This window comes from Hordeum vulgare, chromosome 2H (assembly GCF_904849725.1).
Source record: "Hordeum vulgare subsp. vulgare chromosome 2H, MorexV3_pseudomolecules_assembly, whole genome shotgun sequence".
NCBI classification, from domain to species: domain Eukaryota; kingdom Viridiplantae; phylum Streptophyta; class Magnoliopsida; order Poales; family Poaceae; genus Hordeum; species Hordeum vulgare.
Window position 1 is genome coordinate 361,066,474 of NC_058519.1, and position 22,026 is coordinate 361,088,499.

Genomic DNA, 22,026 nt, shown 5'->3' on the forward strand with positions numbered 1-22,026 from the left:
CTGTTGGTGTACCAAAAAGGTTGCCGATGGCGGCCGGCTGCGTGTTGCAGCCGGCGTAGCTTTCTTCCAGTGGGGGCGCGCTTGCGCACCCCCTGGGTGTAGCCTCCGAGCCTCCGGGCGATTCAAAGAGTCATGCGGATGCTTCTTGGTGTTGGTGTAGCAAAAAGGTTTCCGATGGCGACTGGCTGCGGGCAGCAGCCGGTGAAGCTTTCTTCCAGTGGGGGCGCGCCACCGCACCCACTAGGTGTAGCCTACGAGCCTACGGGCGACTCGAAGAGTTGTACTGAGGCTTCTTGTTGTTGGTGTAGCAAAAAGGTTGTTGATGGCGGCCGGCTACAAACTACAGCCGGTGTAGTTGTCTTCCACTGGGCGTGCTCCACCCGGACAGGTCTCCAGCCAACAGCCTACAGCCGGACTGGTTCCAGCCGGTAGCCGGACGGTGTGTAGCCGACATCCAGCAGTGTGCAGCCAGTAGCCCGCAGCCGGCAGCCTACAGCCGGCAATCTGCAGTCTGCAGCAAGCAGCCGACATGCGATGGTAGTTCGTCGCGAAGACGATCGTGCAAGAGACAAAGTTAGTTAGTGTAGTTTTATCAAATATTTAACTTTGGTCGCACAAGTTTTATGCGGGTGGAGTGTCGACTCGGATTTGTGTGAGCACCTTGGGTCATTTCATGTCTCCTCGGCTCTTTGGCTTTTGCTCACCACGATACGGTCTCTAGCTGAGACGAAGAGTAGGCCGCAGAGGGGAGCGCACATTACTCTGATTCCGGGAGCAGGCTCGACCGGGTAGAAATTTCACGAAGGAAACGGTTGGTTCGCCCAAGCCGTTTTCTACCCGGCTGTTGTTTACGAGGTGACCTTCAGCTTTTGCTCTTCCTAGCCAGACAGACGTGATAGGGTCTGTAGCTGAGACGAAGAGTGGGCCTTTGGTACTATAGACGCTTCTATCTTAGCCTGCAGGGAGGAACGAATCGGGCCAAATGGCCAGCACCCAGGCTGAGACTAGCTCGCGCCGGGTGAACATCAAAGTAGCTGAAATAAATGCGGTGATGGACCCCCGATTGCTGCTCGGAGTATTTGCTTTTGCGCGCGGTGTGAGGATGCACGGACGGGTGCTCTCATTGCTTTAGTGTAGACGATATTGTTGTTGTCGATGATAGCCGGCACGGCCTTCTGTGAGCGAAGCGCGCCGACATGCCCATTGGGTCTGCCCGCCGAGCCTTTGGCTTTCAATGGCTGTGGTAGCCGGCTAGGCCCGATAGTCAAACGACAGAGCGGATGGGCGACCGGGTCGGCTCGATGTCAAAGTAGGCGGCTCGACTGGCCAGTGGCCAGACCGCGACGCGGGCGGGCGAGCCGACCGAGCGGTCACGTTGATGGGCAGGCGCATGTCGCCTCTCTTCTTCTTTCTTGCCAGCTGCATTTTCTCGTCTTCTCTTGATCAATTTTTTTGCAGTCGGCCCACCCCTTTGACTTTACTATTTGAGCATGTTGGAGCTGACTCCTTTTAGCAGTTAGCCCGGGAGGGCACGGGCGTACGGGCGTGGTGACCCGGCGGCTGGGACACGGGAGGTCGACCGACGCAGTGCGAGGGCATGCCGAGGCTGGTGTAGGGCACGGAGGCACGCGGGGGGGGGGGGGGGGGGGGGGGGGGGAGCCGGCGCAGTCGCACCGAACTGAAGGTTCGGTGGGCGCAGCGGTTGAGGAACCAGGGCGACCGAGCTACGGGGCCGCAACCATGACTGATGGGGCGACGACGGAGCAGCCGCACGGAGCCGGCTGCTGGCAGAGCAGGCGGCACGACGTGATCACGACAGCTGGGTGCGGACGTGCCAGCCGACCAGCGTGGGAGGCACCGCGAGCTCATGCGGACACGCGGGAGCAGCCGGACGTGTGCGGTGCGGCCGGAGGCGCTCGGGGCGAGGCAGGTCGGCAGCGTCGGGTCAGCGCAAGAGGCGGCATGGAGAGGAGCAGAGCCGGGCAAAGGTAGGGCCGGCCGACGGCCGCAAGGCAGCATCTGGCCCGGGGCGATGAGGAGCGGCAAACTAGGCAGTCATGTAGCTGCCGACTGGGAAGGCATGTGCGCGTAGAAGGTGGCTCGGGGAACCGACGCGAGTGTACGCTAGAGGTAGCCGGAGCGCTGGTGGAGTCGGCCGGCGAGGCCCGAACGCGGCGTCGCGGGTGCGGAGACGGCGCACGCACGGGCCGGCTCGCAGGGGCTGAGCAGCAACTGGCGCGCACGGGCGGGGCGTGAGTAGCCAAAGTCACGCGAAGCGCGGTCGGCTATGGCGAGGACACAGGCACGCGAGCGCGTGGGTGGAACGGCAGCCGTGGACGACTGTAGCGCCGCTGGCCAGCATGCAGCCGGTCACCCGGGCAGCTGGCCTAGCGCGCATGCACGCAGTGCAGCCGGCCGGGGCCATGGTGGCGGCAAGGCGCGTGCACGCACGTAGTGCAGCAGCTGCCCATGACGTCACATGAGTAATCCAGTGGGACAAGTCACGCACATACCAACTGCATGCATGCATGCACGTACAGATCGACGGTCAGTCGGTGCAGGCACGACTTTGTCGAGTTGGTCACACCGAGTTTTTCAAAGAGGTTTTGAAACGCAGCCTTTAAAGATACGGAACTCCGAGTGCACCTTCGCACAGAGGGATCGACATGTGCTTTTTCAAGTTTTGTGATAAAACATGAATAGAACTTTAGATGAGATAGCATAGATAGCTAGAGAAGGGTCCTAGACATTCTTGTCCATTCAATTGGCAAAAGGTAAATCAGAAGCCAAATAACAACAATTGGACGTCCTCGAATGATCAAACACATGCACACCAACATGCTCACACAAAAAGAATGATGAAAACATGCACAAACATCCTAGCAGCTATCAAGCACTTGGTCGATGACAAAGTCATCTATATGTGAGTATATTGACACAGGAGCCAAGTAAGAATACTTGATCATAGGTCATGCTTATTGTTAACCACAAGTGGGGTTACCATTTTTACATAAGCACTAATGTGTTCATATCCTTATGTCGTGGTATTTCCGGGACAGATGCCATGGGCTGGCTTAGACAGGTGAGAGCAAGGCTACCGTGGAGATTCGGAACGGGTTGGTAAACAACACGCGGTGGTTCATCCAGGTTCGTGGCCCTTGTGTGGAGGTAACACCCCTACTCCTGCATGTATGGTATTTAGGGAGAGCCTATGGTTGTACATGGTGCTCCTTGAGCTGTGTGGAGGAAGAAGGAGGCTGGGAGCACTCCTCTTCTCCTGGAGAGTGGGGAATGAGAGATAGGGGGAGTCGGGGAGAATCCTCTCCCGCGTGTGTGTGTGCCTCATCCTGTCCTGCTCCCCGTGGGATGGCTCCCTGGGTCACCTTATAAAGGGGTGCCGAGAGGACAAGGGGTGGCCCGCGTGGCCTAACCTTTATAGCTGGACATGATGGGTGAGGGGGCCCGCCTGGCCTAGCTTCACTATTGGAGGTGACCGGTGCATAGTGATGCAGACTGGACTGTCGAGACGCAGTGATGCAGGCTGCAAAATCCTCTCGTCATGTGTGATGGAACGTTGTAGTTGTCCTCGTTGGGCTCCACCCTCATTGGTTTCTAGTCGAACAGTTTGCAGCAGGACGGGTTCTAGCTCGACGGTTTCAAGTCAGACAGGTTTCCAGCCGGACAGGCTGCAGCTGGACGGGCTCCAGTCGGATGGGTTCTAGTCGAACAGGTCTCCAGCGGGACATGTTGCAGCCAGGCGGGTTCTAGTCGGACACGCAGCAGTCTGTAGCCAGCAGCCGACAGCCAGCAGTCTGCAGCCGATAGACAAGAGTCTTCTTTCTTTGTTGATTCGCGGGGTATGGCGTATCGGGGACAACTCCCCCGATGTTTTTTGAAACGTTGTATCGTCTTCTTTAGACTACCCGAGGTTATCCCCCCGACACCTTAGAAGATGCTTATACTCAAGTCTTCGAGTAAAGCTCCCCCTTGATATGATATCACCACTAAGAGGGATCAACTAACCTTGGGTTTTGTCATACAAGACATCAAGTAGGTGAAGTAGTGGTGGATGCTCAATGTTGATGAAGATCATCTTGAGTTTGGAGCAATCCTTGTTGATTTCATACTCTTCTCACATACATGGGTTAGTCCCAAAGAAAAAGGAACATATGCAAGAATATCTATGGACATGGAGTGAAGCACACATGGGATAATGTCCAAAGATGCATTAATTACCTTGTTCCTTGCTTACCTTTGAGGGAATGTGTGACTCCTTGAAATAATGCATTTGATTGAGGTTGATTGAATATAGTTCTTGCCAAAATGAATAAGAGGGAATTACATTGGCAGACTCACCCCTCAAGAGTTTCTAGTTCTTCCTCTTGGGAATCCACACCAAATTGATGGGAATCCTTGGAGTTATGGTATAACTTGTTGAGGTAGAGCTAGTAGTATCCTTGGGAATCCACTTGACGTTGGCTTGGGGTTCTTCTTCAAATAGGTCAATGTCATCTTGAAGATTTCCCTTGCCTTTGTGGTCTAGTGGTAGAAGGTCATCTTGTGAGCTCATTCCTTCGGAAGGAGTTGAATCACACTTCTCTTCTTGGGGAACAAACTTGGTAGTGGGATATGGACTTTCTTCCCAAACATCTCCGTTGACGTTGAAGTAGCCAACACCTTGTTTCTTCCGATGTCCTCCTTGCCTGCGCACAATTTCCTCAAATTTCTTACTTCCTGTAAGACTCTTGAAGATACCTCTCTCTATAATCCCTTTCAATAGATCAGTTTCTTGCTCAAGTGTAACTTGTCTAAGAGAATCGTTAGTGGAATCAATAGAGTTACTAGCAACAACATTATTGGATTTAGCTTTAGCATTGTTGTTACTAAATGAAGAAACCTTCTTGCCTTTGTTACTAGTGTTCCTAGGTTTAATTTGTGGAACAAAGTTAGACAAGAGTAATCATTTGGCTAGATAAGAAGAACTCTTCTTTCGAAGATCATCATTAATCGCTTTTAAGAACTCATGCTCTTCCTCCAAGTTGATCTTCTCGAAGTGTAGCTTCTCATGGGTTCTTGCAAGCTCTCTATGATCTTCTAGAGTAGTCTCGTGAGCTAACTTAAGGGATTTTAATTCTTGAGTTAGTCGTTCAATTTCTTTCTTATCATCATCATTTGATTTTTCTTGACTAGCATGATAAATATCAAGTTCATTTTCAGTGCAATCACTAATTTTATCTAGAAGCAAGTCATCTTCTCCTAACAAGTCTAACTCATCACTATTAAAATCAAGATACTCGGGATGTGATACCTTGGGGCCTTTAGCCATCAAGCAGTTTCCGACTCCCTCATTTGGTGAATCAAATAAGTCATAGGAGTTGGTTGAAACAAGTGTAATCCCGACAACACCTTCATCTCGACTATAGTCGGAGTAGGAGTGATAGATTCTGTCGGAGTGGTGATCAGACTTGGAGCCAGAGATCCATTCACCAACATGAGCTTGATGTCTTCTTCTGGAACTGATCTTGGTGTATTTGTCCTTCTTCTCCGATTCCTTGCCTCTCCGTGAGTGTCTTCGTTCATAGTGATCTTCTCTACTCCTTCTCTCTCTACGAGTTGACTCATCTCTTGAGCTTCGTCTTTGAGGTAACTCTTATATTCTTTTGTAGGGAGCCGAGCACTCATTTGAGTAGTGTCCGGGTTTCCTACAATTGTAGCAGTTTGGGTCACGATTGGGCGAACGCTTCTCATCATGTCTTGAACTTGATCTTCTATCTTTGCCTCTACTCTTGTAGAACTTGTTGAATTTTCTATCCATGAGGCTTATCTCTTCATGAGTGACAAGATTGTCTTTTGAAGTAGCGGGAGCATGACATGAAGCTTTATAAGCACCGCTTGACTTGTTGTGCAGCTCATCTTTGTCCTTGAGTGACATCTCATGAGCAACAATCCTACCAATGACTTCAGTTGGCTTGAGATCTTTGTAGTTTGGCATCATTTGGATCAATGTGCACACTGTGTCATACTTGCCATCAAGAGCTCTAAGTATCTTCTTGATGATGATTTTTCCGTTCATCTCTTCGCTTCCTAAGCCGGCAATCTCATTGGTGATGAGAGCTAGCCTAGAGTACATTTTAGTGACTCGTTCACCATCCTTCATCTTGAACTTGTCAAGCTGACTTTGAAGCACATCCAACTTAGATTCTCTGGAAGAATCAATACCTTCGTGCATAGCAACCAAAGTATCCCAAATTTCTTTTGCATTCTCAAAACAACTGATTTTGTTGAACTATTTCGGGCAAAGGGAGTTGAAGATGATATCGCAGGCTTGAGCATTAAGTTGCAACATCTTCAGTTCATCTGCAATCGCATCACAATCTGGTTCATGCCCTTATCCAAATAAGTTACCTTGCGCACCAACACGAATAACAACCCAAGCATGAGGATTAAAACTAAGTATGTGCATTTTCATTTTATGCTTCCAACTAGCAAAATTAGTGCCATCGAAGTAAGGACCTCTAGAATGATAATTTCCCTCACTAGATGTTGTACTCTCCTAGGTTGCTAACCAATGAAATGGAGACCAAGGCTCGGATACCACTTGTAGGATCGAAAGTATGTCTAGAGGGGGGGGGGTGATTATACTACTTGACAAGATAAATATTTTGCCTTCTCCAAATTTTACTTGAGAGGCAGCTACGACAGTTATAACAAGTCAAGTACACCCTACACCTGCAGTTCTAATAGTATAGCAGCAGAATGTAAACATGCAAGTGTAAATAGAGGATTAAGGTAGGGATATAAAACGCATGAGGTTGACACGGCGATTTTTGGCAAGGTTCCGATAGGTGGCGCTATCATACGTCCATGTTAGTGGAGACTTCAACCCACAGAGGGTAACGGGTGCGAGAGTCCATGAAGGTCTCCACCCTTGGAGAGTCCACGAAGGGATCCACCCTTGGAGGGTCCACGAAGTTTGTCTGTCCCACCACAGCTTCCAGCGATGGAGGACTAGCCTTACTCACGGCAGATCTTCATGAAGTAGGCGATCTCCTTGCCCTTACAAACATGTTAGTTCAACTCCACAACATGAAGTAGAAGGCTCCCAAGCGACACCTAACCAATCTTGGAGGCACCACCCTCCAAAAGGTAATAGATGGGGTAGATCAATGAACTCCTTGCTCTTGTGCTTCTAAAGATAGTATCCTCAACACGAAACACTCCCTCGCGGAATATGCATGGGTGGGTGAGGTTGATTTGGTGGAAAGAAGTTTGGGGAGGCTTGAGATCAAGTTTGAAATGATTGGATTGGAATTCCTGGTCTCAACACATGAGTAGGTGGTTCTCTCTCAGAAAATGGATCTAGAAATGAACTGTGTATTCTGAGTGCTTCTCCCACGAATGAGAGGTGGGTTAAGGGGTATATATAGGAAGGATCCAAAATCCAACTGTTACACACAAAAAGGCAAACTCGGTGACACCGAAGTTGGAAACTCGGTGGTATCGACTAGCACTAAAGGTGTGAACTTTTGAATCTCGGTGCGACCGATATATAGAACTCGGTGGCACCGAAAAGGTGAATAACTGTTAGATGTCCAAACTCGGTGGCACCGATACGCAAACTCGGAAATTCCAATTTTGTGTATCTTGGCAATAGAATGTTGGTCACACTGAACTCCGTAGCACCGATGCAGTTTCAGTTGCACCGATTTGGTGGGAATGGCTAGGGTTTTGTCTGAGGTTCAAACTCGGTGTGTCCAAAGCGGAAATGTTGGTGACACCAAATTTCTGAATGTCAAACTTGACAGAGTGGATATGTGGAAAAAATGACTGAGTCTTTTGGTGGCTAACTTTGAGCATTTGAGGAATCAGTTCATTTTACTACCTCACCCCTTTTAATAGTATTGGCTTTCCTATGGACTCAAAAGTGATTTCTCACAAATATAAAATGATAAGTCTTCTAGATTGAAGCTTGAGCCAATATTATTGCTTTCTTGCATCAAGTGGTATCTCCACATAAACCTTAAGCCATATCATCTTTTGAACTTTTCTCAAATATACTTGGAAAACACATTAGTCCAATGATGCATATGTTGTGAGCAATTATCAAACCCACCCTTGGTAGCAATTGTGCTTTCAATCTCCTCCTTTTTGGTAATTCATGACAACATATAGATCAAAGCTTCGACAAAAGATATAATCAATGATTAGCATCGACGCTTTGAGAACTATGTGAAAAGCAAGACCTCCTCCTAAATTTGTGCATTATTTAAAATTTGCATTTGAATGTAAATGCACAATCGATTAGGATCATGGGTTACTCTTCCATGTCACATACATCTTGGTGGTGTGTAAAAGTAATAGCAATGCACATGACACCAACAAGATAGGTGAGTGATCATCACAAGGATAGCTAAAAGATGATATCGTAGCATCACATAGGATAAAACGTATGATCAGTCACACAGATAGGATAAATTCATCCAACAAACCAAAGTTTTTAAAACCAAACTAGAGCAAATAAAGTATGGTGGAACCAAACGAAACCAACAAATAGGATAAAATAATTTAATTGGATGAAATGGAAATGCATTCCAAAATCATGAAAACAGGTGTGTCATCGTGGCATGATGTGAATACCCATGGAAATTTTTTGGTAATGTCTGGCGGACGTTGTGATGACTGCCCCTTTGGAAACCAAGGCATCTCACAAGAAGGATCATAGTTTCCAAAAGTAGAGTTGGCGTTATGGACTCTAATGGGTGCCAACCTCATCTTTTCGCATCTATTTTTTCCTTGGTATGCAAACACCATTGTACTCCTATTATTGATATTTTGGTGGATTACATGCCTCGTTTGCTATATCTAAGTCATTTTTTCGCATTTACCATGCATTATTAGTGCATATAAAGAAAATACCAACTGCGACTGCATGTGGGTGTTGGCAAAGAATCTCTTACAAATGATTTGTGTGTCCCTTTGCATGATTTTCATCATTGTCCAACCAATGAGAAGAATTTCCAAACATTTCAGATGGGATATGCATCCACCTACACAATAAATGTCGGTAATTTAATTACAGGAAATGCAGACGGACTCACAAAGTCACAAAAATTGGTGTGTCATCATGGCGTGATCTTGAGACAACATGGAAAAAGTTTGGTACACCTTGACAGAAGTTAGGATAATCCCTCCTTGGAAACCATAGCATCTCAGTACAAGGATCGCAGTTTCAAAGGGTGAAGGAGCAAATCAAACTCCAATCGATAGTGTCTTCATCACCTCTCTTCCAATTTTTCCCATGGTCGTCAATCATCAATATATGTCAGGTTTGATTTCCAGGAGCATTTCTGGGATCGTTTCCTATATTTAAGCCATTTTAGCACTTACGGGGCATTTAGTGCATATAAATAAAATCCCAACTTCAACAACGTGTGTTGACGAGAGGAATAATGACTGATATTCAATCAGGGTGCATCCTATGGTGCAGACAAATGATCCGTGTGGCCTAGGTTTTGGCCAATCATAACGCATCACGCATGTTACGCACATTAGGGGTCATCACCATGGTTTGTGAGGGACATGGGTTGAGCGAATGAACCGTGTGCGATTCGTAAACCACATTGCACATGTTCTTTTTATACATACCAGAGTAAGATCAATTGAGCATTCTATCTATAGGGTAAATGATCAAAAATAGTTCAAATTCACTGCTAGGGTTAACAACATATTAATCTAGGTCAATGTAAGGCCATGCATACCTTGCAATACAGTACATGCAAAACTTCTAATAGAACAAACTTAGTACACATCGGTCATGATTCACTACATGCAACAATTCAGTATAATGGACATAATGCTTACTTTTTTGAATGAATTCCCATGTACATGGGGTGATTGCGATCATTAGGTTGACCCCTAATTAACTTAGGTTTCTCATGATTTTACGCTTCTCCTCTTTTATGTCGCGTGGCCCCTTAGGTGGCCACTCATCATATTGATTGTACTCCTCCACATCACAAACATTCTTGATGCCTAGTATCCTCCTCTTGCCATACATCACTACATGGCAATACTTATGCACGGTGTGTGGCACATGGAAAATCTTGGTAGTATTGCTGACAAGAATAAAAAGGTACTTGTCATATGCCATATTTCTGCTGTCAACCTATGTGTTCCTGTAGGCATCGACCTTTGCACTGCCAAGACGGACCCATCTGCACTTAAATAATGCCACCTTCAATTACACATAGTCAAGCTCCCAAATCTCTTTGATGGTTCCATAATACACTTGTTTATCATCATTGTCTATAGTTAGGCATTCTATTTGAATAGAGTTGTTCTGATATGAGGTCTTACTATCACGTTCCTCGGTGTAGAACATTTTCCATTTATGTCGTACGCCTCGTACTTCATAATCGTCGTTGATGGCTTTTGTTCCAACCATGTTGCAAGGTCATGATTGGATCCATGTGCCAAACGATCCTTCAACCATCTTACGTAGACCTTATTGTGTGCATTTGTCTCGACAGTTGGTGAAAGCACATTAGGTAAGTTGCTTTGTCATATATCCTTCACGTGTTCTGCAACATAAAATTCGAGTATCGGACTGTTAAACAATACTGTCAAATGGGCTTGATCGGCCAACAAGCACCAGTTTTACCAGCCAGCCATTCGTCGTGGCGAGGGAAGGGCACACCAATAGGTCTAAGTTTCATGTATTTGGTGCAAAACTCAACCACCTCCTTCGTGGTATAACCTTGTAGGATGCTTGCCTCTGGATGACATCGATTCTGACAATAGCGCTTCAATATTCCCATGTACCGCTCAAAGGGATACATGTTGCAAAGAAAACATGACCACAATACTTTATCTCATCAACAAAGTGCATGGTGATATGGACCATGACATCAAGTAATGGCATTGGGAAGAACATCTCTAAGTTTGACAATATTCTTGCAATATCAGCTTGCATACGATCTAGCTCTTCAACATCTGCCACCTTCCGCCATAGTTTGTTGAAGAAATCATAGAGATTAATCAGTGTGTTTCTTATGTCTATGTGCATCATATTCTTTATGGACACTGGGAGGATTTGTGTCAACATTACATGGCAATCATGTGACTTCATGTGAGACAACTTCTTTTTAGACAAGCTGTCATCCACGAGACTTCTAATGTTTGCGTAGTAGGAAGAGGGTGCCGTAATTGACGACAAAAATTCGAAGAACACTTTTACTTCTTCCGCAGTGAATTTGTCATCATCTTCACCTTCATTCATGCGATGTGATTGATCACCAAGCATATCGAATCATACACTGTGACAATCCTTTCTTTTGCCTTTAATCTTGAGAGAAGTACCAAGGATGCTTTCACAGACGTCCTTCTCTACGTGCATGACATCAGTGAAATGACATACACTTAGGAACTCCTAGTAAGGTAATTCCCAGAAGACTGATTTTGTCTTAAACACTTGGTCCCTGGGTGTTTTTTTATGTTGAACCAGATCCCTTGCCAAGAACAACTTTCATATTTTTTACCATGCATGGTGTGGAGTACCTTCCCAACATTGCGTCTTAGGCTCGTTCCGTTCTCTAGCGTACCATCAAATTCAGCTGTCATTTTTCGGTAAGTGTGGTGTCTCTTTAAGAACCTACGATGATGCAAGTACACAGTTTTGCACGAGTTGGAAAGAAATCTACTCGCTCTCCTATCCATGCATGTGACACATCCTAATAGTCCCTTTATTTTCTGCCCTGATGTGTTGCCTAATGCCGGCATATCTTGAAAAATGTGCACCAGCAGCGCATTTAGCCGGAAAAACTCCTTTTTGTAGGCATCATAATAGTTCACACAAGGCTTCCATAATGTCAACAGTTCTTCTACGAGTAGCTAAACGTAAATGTTGATATCATTTCTAGGTTGCTTCAGGCCTTGGATAATCATCGACATCATGATGTATTTTTTGTTCATACACAACCAAGGAGGAAGGCTATATATCCACAGAAGCACGAGCCAGGTGATGTGTTGGGTGCTCATATCACCAAATGGATTAAATCCGCCAGTACACTCCCGTAGACATATGTCTCTAGGATCCTGTGCAAAGTCTTTAAACCTCTTTGCGATTTGTTCCCACTGAGCTCCATCTTTCGGGTGCCTCGTATATTCCTGCGCAGTTTTCTCATCATGATACCACCACAACCTCTTTTTCTCTCTAGGATTTGCAAACAAATGCTTCAACCTTCGAACTATAGGCAAGTACCAAACAACCTTGAACGGGATTCCTGCCTTGATCTCTTTGTCCATTTTGAAATTGTCATTTTCTCTCATGCGCTTGTATCATGCATCCTTGCATATGGGACATGAAAGAAAATATTTGTAGGCACCATGGTACAACATACAATTGTTCACACAAGCGAGTATCTTCTGGAATTCAAGTTCCAATGGACAAACAACTTTCTTCGTTCGTTCGTGCTTTTGAGGAGCACATTATCTTCTAGAAGAATGTCTTTGAAAAGACTCAACAACACTGTGAATGTCTTGTTTGATAGACCGCTTTGTGCTTTAAATATAAGAAGCGCCAGTGTGACACTCAACTTGGAATATTTCTTTTGGCAACATGGATACAAAAATTCCTTGGAGGGTGCATCAATGGTTGGCAGCTTCTTGTACTTGTCTATATCTGATTCTCGGCCCTCGAAATCTGCAATCGTAGCAGCAAAATGTGGCATATCATCAAGGTCGGTGTCGTCTGCTTGACACTCTTGGTTTTTCTTCGGAGATTTTGGCATGCCAGTCTTCTGTGTGTAGCTTGACATCTGTGCCCCGAGGTTAAATTCAACATCCATGCGACTCTGATTGGGGTTTGGTACCTTGACAACATGCAGGTTGTTACCTTCATCCATAATTGACTCTTCACCGTGTCTAGTCCATCATGTCTATCCACCCATGAATCTACTCTTGTATACGTGTAACTCGACCATATCAATTGGAAGTGACACCATATTGGTACAATCCTTGCATGCACAGAGGACGTAATCTTCTTCGTCAATTCTTTTCTTTGTCAATTCAACGAAAGCCATGAACTCCTGCATGCCATCCAGATACCTTGAGCTTGTTCGATCCCCCATCCATTCAGATTGTTCCATCTGCACATGCGATGGATAATTAAAAAAACATTAATATATGGATCATGGATGCACAAAGATGCGTGAATAAATCACAACATTTTATTTTCAAAATTTATAGAGGGCGCTACATAATGTTGGCCAGTTGTGCAATGACACTAATCAAGGACCAGCCAATTTACATGTATCATCACTAGTGCCCTTACATGAATTTAATACTTTAATTAGGCCACTCAACAAAAAGAATACCTTAATTAATAGCGGCACGACGAGACAACATGGTCTTGGAGGAGAGCTTAGCGGGGCACCTGCGTGAAGTCTGGGCTCCACTATCCCGCCTACGAGCGCGAGGGACATGCTCAATTCACGCCGACACCGACCACGAGGATTGAGGTCCTACTGTATCTCCCGTCGTAGACCAAGGATTGACCTCCTCTCATGACACCACCGCCGATCGACCGGAGATGGACTTCCTATAATGCCGACACCGCCGATCGAATGGGGATTGACCTCCTATCCGTTAGCCGCTATCTCGGTAGCCGCCCACATCTCTATCAGGATAACGTTTTTTTGGGTTCTTGGAGAGCGGCCGTTTATCACCCATATGTATTGGGAAAACGTGTGTGTACACAGCAGAGTGTGATAAATAGTTCCCTCGACCACTATCACATCCCTATACTTACCCCATCTTCCCCAAATTGCTAAATAGCCTCCAAATCTGTACCCCCCCCCCGAATTCCCTAGCGTGGCGCTGATATTGGGGGAATGCAGACGAGTGGTGATGATGGTTTCAGTGGGGCTGCCCCGGTTCATACAATTGCTCTTGGCAACGCCATTGGCGGCGCCGCTATGACGGGAGTCACCGTCGAGCACTTGCCAAAGGTCATCTGGAGGCCGGTGTACTACGGACCCGAATCGTCTTGTCACATCCCAATCATTCCTCATCTTTTTAGCGCGTCCGAAAGCAAGCAACTCACTCAATACGTCCTGAGTTGGACCCCCATCTCTCTTAGGAGAGTTATCAATTGCTGGATCCAGAGTATGACTCCAGCAGATTTCCGCAACATGAGTTCGATTCCGAGTTTTGCGCCACTGAGAAGTACCAAAAGCTAAGTTGTGTGCAGGGACACACTCCCGCTTTACATGTATGCATGGAGGGATTCGACATTGGTAGGCGGTTTCTCGGTTGTCCCTTAGAAGTTAGTGATAAGTTGAGGGATCGATAGAAGATTTGTCTAGAGGGGGGGGTGAATAGACTACTTGTCAAGATAAAATTTCTAGCATAACCTATATACTAGGAGGGCATAGACCCAGTAGTTCTACATATATGGTCAACATATATGGCATCGGAGAAGTAATGACTTTGCACATGTAAAGGAGTAGAGGTTAGGAAGATCAAATGCATGAGGTTGACACAATGATTTTTGGCATAGTTCCGATAGGTGGCACTATCGTACGTCCATGTTAGTGGAGACTTCGACCCACGGAGGGTAACGGCTGCGGGAGTGCACGGAGGGCTCCACCCATTGAGGGTCCACAAAGAAGCGGCCTTCTCTATTCCACCACGGCTTCCATCCACGGTGGACTAGTCTTACTCACGGTAAATCTTCACGAACTAGGCGATCTCCTTGCCCTTACAAACATCTTGGTTCAACTCCACAACACGAAGTAGGAAGCTCCCAAGCGACACCTAACCAATCTAGGAGGCACCACCCTCCAAAAGGTAATAGACGTGGTAGATCAATGAACTCCTTGCTCTTGTGCTTTTAAAGATAGTCTCCTCAACACAAATCACTCTCTCACAGAATATGCATGGGTAGGAGAGGTTGATTTGGTGGAAAGCAGTTTGGGGAAGCTAGAGATCGAGTTTCAAATGATAGGATTGGAATATCTTGATCTCAACACATGATGTAGCGACGTGTTTTTCAGAAAATAATTTCCAGAAAGCATGTCTCTGTGTTTAGCAGCCCCAGGATTGCTGTTAGCTGGTAGACACTTACTTGATACAAAATATCCAAGCAAAATACAAAATCTGGGTTACAAGACCATGAAGGTATACTGGGTTGAATAAAAGTCTAAGGTTGACAGCGGAAGCGACTCGAGGACTCTCTAGTGCCCATGGGACTCCATTCCCACAGGAACAACTGACTTGGATAAATTCCTATCTCACAAGGCTGCTATCATTGACTCCTAGGTTCCGGGGTTGACGACATCGTGCTCCTCTCCAAACGCAATCTGGCCAAGGCAATAGCCAGGGACAAGCCAGTGAGTACTTTGAATGTACTCTCAAACATCAAGAAAACAAACATGTTAAGCAGGTGAGATGCATGCAGATTCCACTAACAAATATATGATGTCATTAAAGTTTAATTCATGGATGCATTCATGAAGATATTCTATGTTTCCACCAATGATTTATAAATGAGCAAGGATGAAAATGCTGAATAAGTAATAATATGCGTGCCAAAGTCGGGCGTCTGAGCGACACCACATAAAGGGCTTATATGAAACAGTAATCATGCCACAGTCAGGCGTCTGAGCGACACCACATAAAGGGCTTATATGAAAAAGTAAGCATGCAACAGTCGGGCGTCTGAGCGACACCACATAAAGGGCTTATAAGAAATGATAATGAGCATGCCATAGTCGGGCATCTCAGTGACATCACATAAAGGGCTTATAAGAAACAATAATAAATATTGAATATCGAGGAGGTAGAACCATCTCAGGGATATCCAACAACCTAATCATAGGGGTTAGTCCAGAGTAATAATCATAATATGATCATCCACCACATCATCATATGATTTACCACAACCATTATTATTATCATCGTTTATACTCCAAAGACCGACTCTAGGACCGACACTTGACTCGTCAAACAACGTCCTTAACCGAGGACGCAGTTACTCGAATAGTTTTGACTCTATAGAGGGTGTACTCTTTACCCACAACTCACGGTTTCTGATAGTCGACAAGATTAATCCCGCATACGGCATTTTAGAAGCAGACACTCAGAATCAACACACATCGATTTCCCTCCGCGAAGCCCGGCTTCACCCGGACTACGATGCCAAGGAAAAACCATAAGACGGGGAGGCTCCGACCTCGACTAGCATGGGATCAAAAATTTATACCACGCGCTCACTGGGAAGGGCCATTCCCTTCCGGTCCCATACCGGAAACACCCATGCCCCCTAACCGGATGACTGGATTTATTCCATATCCATGGATACCTTCATACCGGCCTCTCTACTTGGTGTGTGACTGATAATAGGTCTACAACTGACTTTACCAAATCCATTATCCAGGAAACTGAAGTATGACACACACAAGACTCAATCTAGGTCGATACTGGAGTTAACCAAGTTTTACCGGCATCATCGTGCTCATATCATGACCAGGCCATAACCTATCACGTTCCGCTTGACTAGGTTATGCCACGACCTCTCATAACTAGCACATGCCATCACCATATTTCACTATTGTATATAATGTGAGTAGCATGCATCAAGAATGCAAAGTATTATCTCATGTGATGTTAATATTAACATAGCCTCGAATTACGCAATATAAGCACCACCACCATCATCACACAACACATGCCAACATGGATTCAGGATGCTTGCCTTAGGTGTGTGGAGAAGTAGATTTGCACTCCAAAACTTTTGAAGGTTTACTTCTCTCTCCAACTCCTATTTGAAATAATATCATTCAACACGCAATTCCAACACAATACATAAAAGTTGTTCGAATTTTTTTAAAAATAAATCTTCAAATAAACTACATGAAATTCTCAGCCAGTAGGAAAAATAATCAAATGATTTGGAGTTCCTATTAAAAGTTATAGCCAGTCAAACCTGCTGGTCAAACCTGTTTTTAAAAATCAAAACAAAAGAAAATGTTTCGGGCCAAGTACGCTTTCGCCCTAGAGAAGCGCATTTCAAGGAACAGTCACAGAAAATATGTCTTGCTAAAAGGAAAACGCACCAGTGGGTTTGCTCTCCTCGAGGCTTGGCTCTCCCACGGACAGGCGGGGCCCTCCTGTCGGGTCCTTCTCCCACCTCCCACGCGTGTGTGGCAAATCAGAGGCAATTTTCCGGCGAGGCTCACCGGCGGCACAGTGCACCTCCCGTCGCGCTCCGACCATGTACGTGCTCGTGGGAATGAGAGGCATCCATTTTTGGTGGTTGGAGGCGCTACAGACCTCGGGGCTGAGCGGGGCCTCAACAATGGCGGGAGGCTCTACTGGTTCAGAAACTTCGGTCCACATCGGCTCTTCTACGATCTCCAGCGGCGGCAATGCTTCGAGGGGTCTCAAGGGGTGCGGCTGGTGCGGTGGGGTGCAGCTAGGGGGCTTCGGCCATGGTGAATTTCACCGGAGGCAACCGTGGCACTATAGACAGAAATTTCTGCAGCTTCGGTCAAGTTGGGCGAGGGGGAAGAGCTAAGGCCAGGGGGAGGCTTGGGATGCACAGGGGCTCGGCATGGTCCTTTCATACATAGCCAGAGCCGCTCACCGACGCTTGGGGATAAGGTCGACGGCGACAACTTCTGCCAGCAACAGCGAGGCGGCAGAGTGAAGCAATGACAGCGGCAGGGGCTTAGCAAGCCAGCAGGGCAGCAAGGCAGCAACCGCACGACGTGGGGAAAAGGGTTCGGGGACAGCTGGCGACTAGGGATGGCTTGGGCGGCGTCAGCCATAGCAGCAGCAGAGGGGAGACAACGATGATCGCTCTGTCATTGCTCTGCTCGCACAGGGGCGACGACTGGCTGGCGGGGAGAGAGGGTTGACGCGTTGCTCTTCTGGCCCCCAAATTTACCAGATCAAGGTCTCTCTTGGTGCTAGCAATGTTGGTGAGGTTAGTTTGGCCAAAATCAAAACTAGCTAATGCAATATTTCGAGAAACACATTTCTGGTCAAAAACTTGGAGCTGTTATCACATGCATTTACTTTCATACAATGGGGCTCAAATCCTGGAGTTAAGGTTTTGGTAGGATGCCACACAAGCATGCAAAATTTTAAAGCAATCAAATCAAGGAAAAATAGGGTTGTAGTGTAAAGCACCAAACTGGACCATAACAGAAAAATGGTTGTACTGCTCAAATTTTACATAACACATAGTGGTATTTTTGCATAAAAGTGAATCTTATGCTATACTTGACATCCCCAATTTTTTATGGAATTTATGAAAGAATATTTCTAGGTGGTGTACTACAAACTCAATTTTGTACCAGATTAGAAAAGCAGTTATTGTGCTTAAAACATTCAAAAATGTTTGAGTAGGGTTTTTCATAAATGTGACCTATAAACATCACTCGTCACCTACAAAATTTTATAAAAAATTTACAAGAATCTTTCACAAGGTTGTAGTGCAAATCAGCGCTAAAAGGAAATATAAATCTGTTTTTGAATAAAAGAATTCTTGGTTAATATATTAAAATAAAATTTCCCAAGACTTTACCATAAGAAAAGAAATGTTGATATGCAGGAGATCAGGTTCCAACATAAATTATCAAAAACATTCTCCTGGGGAAAATATATTTATAAAGGAAAAGAAGGGTTTCAAACATTAATGAAAACTCCAGAAATTCAATAATCAAATGGACATAACCAAAATAATATTCTCGTGTAATTAAATAAAGAACTCAATTGGTCTCAAGTAGGGGTTCAAGCATAAAAGATATTTGAAAAGCTAATTGAAAAGAAAGTTTTTCGAAAGAGGTTTTGAGAAGAGCCATGAAGCAATTCATCTTCTCAAAGATTTTATTCTAGGTAAAAATTTATTTCAGAAAAATATTATTAAAATTTTGGGGTATGACACATGAGTAGGCGGTTCTCTCTCATAAAATGGATCTGGCGGTGAAGTGTGTGTTCGGAGTGCTTCTCCCACGAGTGAGAGGTGGGTGAAGGGGTATATATAGGCAAGAGCCAAAATCCAACCGTTACACACAAAAGGGAAAACTCGGTGACACCGAAGTTCAAAACTCGGTGGTACCGATTAGCACAAAGGTGTGAACTTTTGAATCTCGGTGAGGCCGATATATGAACTTCGGTGGCACCAAAAAGGTGACTAATGGTAAAATTGACAAACTTTGTGGCACTGATAACCCATAAGTATAGGGGATCGCAACAGTTTTCGAGGGTAGAGTACTCAACCCAAATTTATTGATTCGACTCAAGGGGAAGCCAAAGAATATTCTCAAGTATTTGCAGTTGAGTTGTCAATTCAAACACACCTTAAAGACTTAGTATCAGTAGCAAAGTATCAGTAGCAAAGTAGGGTGATAGCAGCAGTAGCAACAATGACCAGTAGCAGTAGAGTAACAACAGTAGCAACACAGTAACAGTAGCAGCAGTAACAGCAGTAGCAGCAAAGTAACATAGCAAGGACCAGTAGTAAAAGACTCGTATGCATTGGATCAGTGATGGATGATTATGCCGGATGTGATTCATCATGCAACAGTTATAACACGGAGAGATAAGTAACTAGCTCCAGTTCGTCAATCTAATGTAGGCATGTATTCTCTATGTAGTCATACGTGCTTAGGGAAAAGAACTTGCATGACATCTATTGTCCATCCCTCCCGTGGAAGCGGGGTCCTAATGGAAACTATGAGATATTAAGGTTCTCCTTTTAATAAAGAACTGGACCAACGCATTAACACTTGGTGAATACATGAACTCCTGATGCTATGGTCATCTCCGGGAGTGGCTCGGGCTATTGTCACTCCGGGGTTGCCAGATCATAACACATAGTAGGTGACTACAACTTGCAAGATAGGATCTAAAAGACACATATATTGGCGACAACATAATAGGTTCAGATCTGAAATCATGGCACTCGGGCCCTAGTGACAAGCATTAAGCATGGCAAAGTAGTAGCAACATCAATCTCAGAACATAGTGGATACTAGGGATCAATCCCCGTCAAAACTAACTCGATTACATGATAGATCTCATCCAACTCATCACCGTCCAGCAAGCCTACGATGAGATTACTCACGAACGGTGAAGAGCATCATGGAATTGGCAACGAAGGATGGTTGATGATGACGATGGCAACTATCTCCCCTCTCCGGAGCCCAGAACGGACTCCAGATATGCCCTCCAGATGAAGAACGGGAGGTGGCGGCGCCTCCATATCATAAAACGTGATGAACTATTCTCCTTGTTTTTTTTTCCGGGCGAGACGGACTAAATAGAGCTGAGATTGGAGGCGATGGAGCGTCGTGGGCTCCACAAGCCTGCTAGGCGTGGCCAGGGGGGCCCCGCGCCTGGTGGGCTTGTGGGCTCACGGCTCCACTTCCTCCGCTGATTCTTGCGGCCGTATTTTTCATAAATTCCAGAAAAATTCTCCATAAATTTTTAGGTCATTCCGAGAACTTTTATTTCTGCGCAAAAACAACACCATGGCAATTCTGCTGAAAACAACGTTAGTCCAGGTTAGTTCCATTCAAATCATGCAATTTAGAGTCCAAAACAAGGGCAAAAGAGTTCCGAAAAGTAGATACGACGGAGACGTATCAACTCCCCCAAGCTTAAAGCCTTGCTTGTGCTCAAGAAATTCAGTTGACAAACTGAAAGAGACAAAAGAAAAAACTTTAACGAACTCTGTTTGATCTTGTTGTTGCAACTATGTCTAACTCATAACCAGAATTTCAGCAAGATCACAAGCAAACCACATAAGCAAATGACATCTAGGTCTCACGGTAAACTCATATCAATGGCATAATCAACTAGCAAGCAAATAATAATAAGTCTCAAACGTCAACACTTCAATCAAAACAATCATGAAGCAGTACGAATAGATGCTATGTCGCTAGCTCTTTCTGAGAAAGCAAAACATAAATGCAGAGCACCTTCAAAGACCAAGGGATGACTAAACATTGTAATTCATGGCAAAGAAGATCCAGTCACAATCATACTCAACATAGTTAAAAGCAAAGCATAAAAATTACCGAGGTGCTCTCTAATTGGTGCTTTTATAAGAGGAGGATGACTCAACAGGAACATAAATAGACAGGCCCTTCACAGAGGGAAGCATTGATTTGCAGAGGTGCCAGAGCTCAAGCTTTGAAAACAGAGATAATAATTTTGGGTGGCATGCTTTCATTGTCAACGCAATGACTAAGAGTTCTCAACATCTTCCACGATACACATGCTATAGATGGTTCCCAAACAGAAAAGTAAAGTTTTGACTCCCCCACCACCAATCAATCACACTCCACGGCTAGCCGAATCCTCGGGTACCGTCCATACAAACATCAATCCAGGGGAGTTTTGTTTGCAATTATCTTTTCGATTTGAGCATGGAACTGGGAATTCCAATTACCGGCCCCTTTCTCGTGAATGATAGTGAATAAACACATATCGAGGATAACACGCCGAGCATGGAAGATACTGATAGCCCCCTGTCACCACATGAGCGGTTCGGGCATGCATAACAGATTATTTCTTGAAGGTGTAGAGAGTGGCACATGCTAATTTATTTGGAATGGCCGGTAGATACCTCATATAGGTAGGTATGGTGGACTCATATGGAGCAACTTTGGGTTTATGGAAGTGGCTGCACAAGCAGTATTCCTGCTTAGTACAAGTGAAGGCTAGCAAAAGACTGGGAAGCGACCAACTAGAGAGCGACAACAGTCATCAAAATGCATTGAGATTATCTAACATTGAGTGCAAGCATGAGTAGGACATAAATCACCATGAACATGAATATCATAGAGGCTATGTTGATTTTGTTTCAACTACATGCGTGAACATGCGCCAAGTCAAGCCACTTGAAACATTCATAGGAGGATACCATCCTATCATACTATATCATAGTCATCTCAAAATTCATGTTGGCATCCAAGACAAACCATTAAAAGCTCCTAGCTAATTAAGCATGGAATC

At 45.2% G+C, this 22,026-nt stretch overlaps 1 protein-coding gene and 1 pseudogene across 1 annotated transcript; one reads left to right on the forward strand and one right to left on the reverse strand.

The window, feature by feature from the left end:
• The first annotated feature begins 982 nt into the window (after nucleotides 1–982).
• LOC123427262 lies at nucleotides 983–2,256 on the forward strand (annotated as a pseudogene).
• Nucleotides 2,257–16,504: 14,248 nt separating this feature from the next.
• LOC123426295 lies at nucleotides 16,505–17,665 on the reverse strand. The gene is made up of 2 exons (XM_045110104.1): nucleotides 17,115–17,665; nucleotides 16,505–16,819 (listed from the first exon to the last, which is right to left on the reverse strand). Exons 1-2 carry the CDS (start codon nucleotides 17,395–17,397, stop codon nucleotides 16,755–16,757), a joined length of 348 nt encoding a protein of 115 aa, XP_044966039.1. The 5' UTR covers nucleotides 17,398–17,665; the 3' UTR covers nucleotides 16,505–16,754.
• Nucleotides 17,666–22,026: the final 4,361 nt, after the last annotated feature.